This window comes from Electrophorus electricus, chromosome 5 (assembly GCF_041902795.1).
Source record: "Electrophorus electricus isolate QZ-2024a chromosome 5, ASM4190279v1, whole genome shotgun sequence".
In the NCBI taxonomy this organism is placed as follows: domain Eukaryota; kingdom Metazoa; phylum Chordata; class Actinopteri; order Gymnotiformes; family Gymnotidae; genus Electrophorus; species Electrophorus electricus.
Genome location: NC_137501.1, coordinates 31149666 through 31152165, shown reverse-complemented (window position 1 = coordinate 31152165; position 2500 = coordinate 31149666). Strand labels below are relative to the sequence as shown.

General features: G+C 49.5%; 1 protein-coding gene across 1 annotated transcript in view; it reads left to right on the top strand.

The window, feature by feature from the left end:
- The window catches only part of LOC113589944 (phospholipid-transporting ATPase ABCA1), a 107661-nt gene that overhangs the window by 88425 nt on the left and 16736 nt on the right, over positions 1-2500 (top strand). The window contains 2 exon segments of the mRNA XM_081714795.1: positions 1071-1133; positions 1255-1361. Of these exon segments, the coding sequence (XP_081570921.1) occupies positions 1071-1133; positions 1255-1361 (170 nt within the window).

The following is a 2500-nucleotide window of genomic DNA, read 5'->3' as shown; positions in this document are numbered from 1 at the left end:
GCGTGTGTGTGTGCATGCGCGTGTGTGTGTGTGCGCGCGTGTGTGTGTGTGTGTGAGAGTGTCTGTGTGTGTGTGCATGTGTGTGTGTGCGTGTGCATACATGTGAGTTTGTGTGTGCATGTGTGTGTGCGTGTGTGTGTGAGAGTGTCTGTGTGTGCATGTGTGTCTGTGTGTGTGTGTGAGGTGTAGCAGAGCTGTATCTGCTGATGGAATGATGGGTAACAGAGTGAGGTTCACCACCATGATCTGCTCTCCATCATTGGCGCTGATATTGTGAGCAGATGTTGCACGCCTGCGGCCTGTGTAACAGGAAGTGACATCACCTGCACCACCTGCTGCTCAACCTGCTGCCCTCAGCTGCTGCATGGCAGTTGGGCACGGCGCAATAGTCCAAGAGGCCATGATTGCCACAAGGACCTTCATGGACAGGAAATGGCTAACTGGGAGGGCAGGACTCCACCCTTCCGGGTGAAACGAGATGCAGTACTCCTTCTCCACCCCCTTCATTCTTCCAGACCTTGCTCATCCTTTCATCCTTCTCCCTCCCTACCTCCCTCTACTTCAGGGCTTGTTGAGGCAGTGGGAGTTGTTTATTTCTGGCTTAGTAAAACCAAAGCTGGCTGGTCTGTGGGGAGTTTGGAGTTGTGAAGGAGCGTTAAGATTCAGACCTTGAGCAGACCTGCCAGCAGCGTAAAGGCTGCCTGCAGAGAAGGAGAACTTTTGGCCTGCAGGCGTGGGGAGAATGAGGGAGGCAAAGTTGTAGGAAAGTTCCAGAAAAAGTGCACGCCCCCTGTTGGATCCAGATGTGTACTGCATTAAGGGTTTGTATGAGGCCAGACTGCCAGATCCCTGGACCTCTACACAAACCCAGACCAGAGTCCACACATGGAAAACTGACATGAAGGCCAGAGCTTCCGAGGTGGAGCATGTCTGTGGTCCTCACGCCAGACGTTCTTAGGTGGAGAACTTCTGTAGCTGTCAGGTCAGGCAGGGGAAACCTTTGAATAGAAGATGCAAGTCTTTGGAAATCTGTGTTCTGTCTCCCTCTCACTCTAAGTCCAACCCCCCAGATATACTCTGGAAAGAAAGTTCCGGCAGTGGACAGGATCTGTGTGGGTGTACCTACAGCTGAGGTAAGGCACGTACTAAGAAAGTGCAAAAAAAATATTGTACTGATACTGATAGAAATATCAGGGTGTGTTTGCTAGACTAACACTATGTTTTTTCGTGTGTGTGTATGTGTGTGTATGGTAGTGCTTTGGCTTGTTGGGTATAAATGGGGCAGGTAAAACTACCACCTTTAAAATGCTGACAGGAGATATTCCTCCTTCAGGAGGAGAGGCCTTCCTAAATGGATACAGGTAAACAAAAACACATCAGATACAGGTAAACAAAGCCACATAAAATATTGGTAAACACAAACATATCAGATATAAACAAAAATATTTCAGCCCAAATTCGTAGAATTCCTAGATTTTCTTCATTCTTCCTATTGATGTATCTTCTGTATTTTCAAGATCAAACTTAGATTTAAGTCTCATTCTCTCACTTTCTCACTATGGGTGTCTGGGGTATGGGTGGATGTGTGGGGGATTGGGTGGATGTGGGGGGTATGGGTGGGTGTCTGGGGTATGGGTGGGTGTGGATGTGTGGGGGTATGGGCGGGTGTGATTGTCTGGGCAGGTGGTGGATGTGTGGGGGTATGGGCGGGTGTGATTGTCTGGGGTATGGGTGGGTGTCTGGGGTATGGGTGGGTGTGGGTGTCTGAAGTATGGGTGGGTGTGGATGTGTGGGGGATTGGGTGGATGTGGGGGGTATGGGTGGGTGTGGGTGTCTGAAGTATGGGTGGGTGTGGATGTGTGGGGGTATGGGTGGGTGTGGGTGTCTGAAGTATAGGTGGGTGTGGATGTGTGGGGGTATGGGTGGGTGTGGGTGTCTGAAGTATAGGTGGGTGTGGATGTGTGGGGGTATGGGTGGGTGTGTTTACAGTATATAAGGCTACATGTTAGCCCCTCCTCACTGCCCTCCAGTAGGTCTACAGTGTGTACTGGGAGTGTCCTCATGTGTCTCACTCCCAGTACCAGCGGGACAATCCGGAATATTTGCTCATATACTGTAGCACTTAATCTTATCATGACCCATCACTAACCTGCAGTCCTACGTGAGTTTTCCACTTCCCGTAACTCCTCAGGAGTTCTTATAGCACAAGGACACACGGCTCATTTCCAAGTTAACAAATGTCAGAGCATCTATGCCTTATGTTCACACGCGTGCTGTGGGGCTCAGCGCTAAAGGGACCTGACTAGTAATCACAAGGTTGTTTCTCTGTGTTGGGCCCCTGAGCAAGGCCCTTAACCCTCAGTCGCTCGAATTGTCTTCAGTCAGAACTGTACGTCGCTTTGGTAAGAGCGCCAGCTGAATGCTGTAAATGTGCACATTTTAAAGATCTGGATTCCTGTTAAAATAAAAGGACTTCTGGGTGCAAAGAAATTTATTTTAG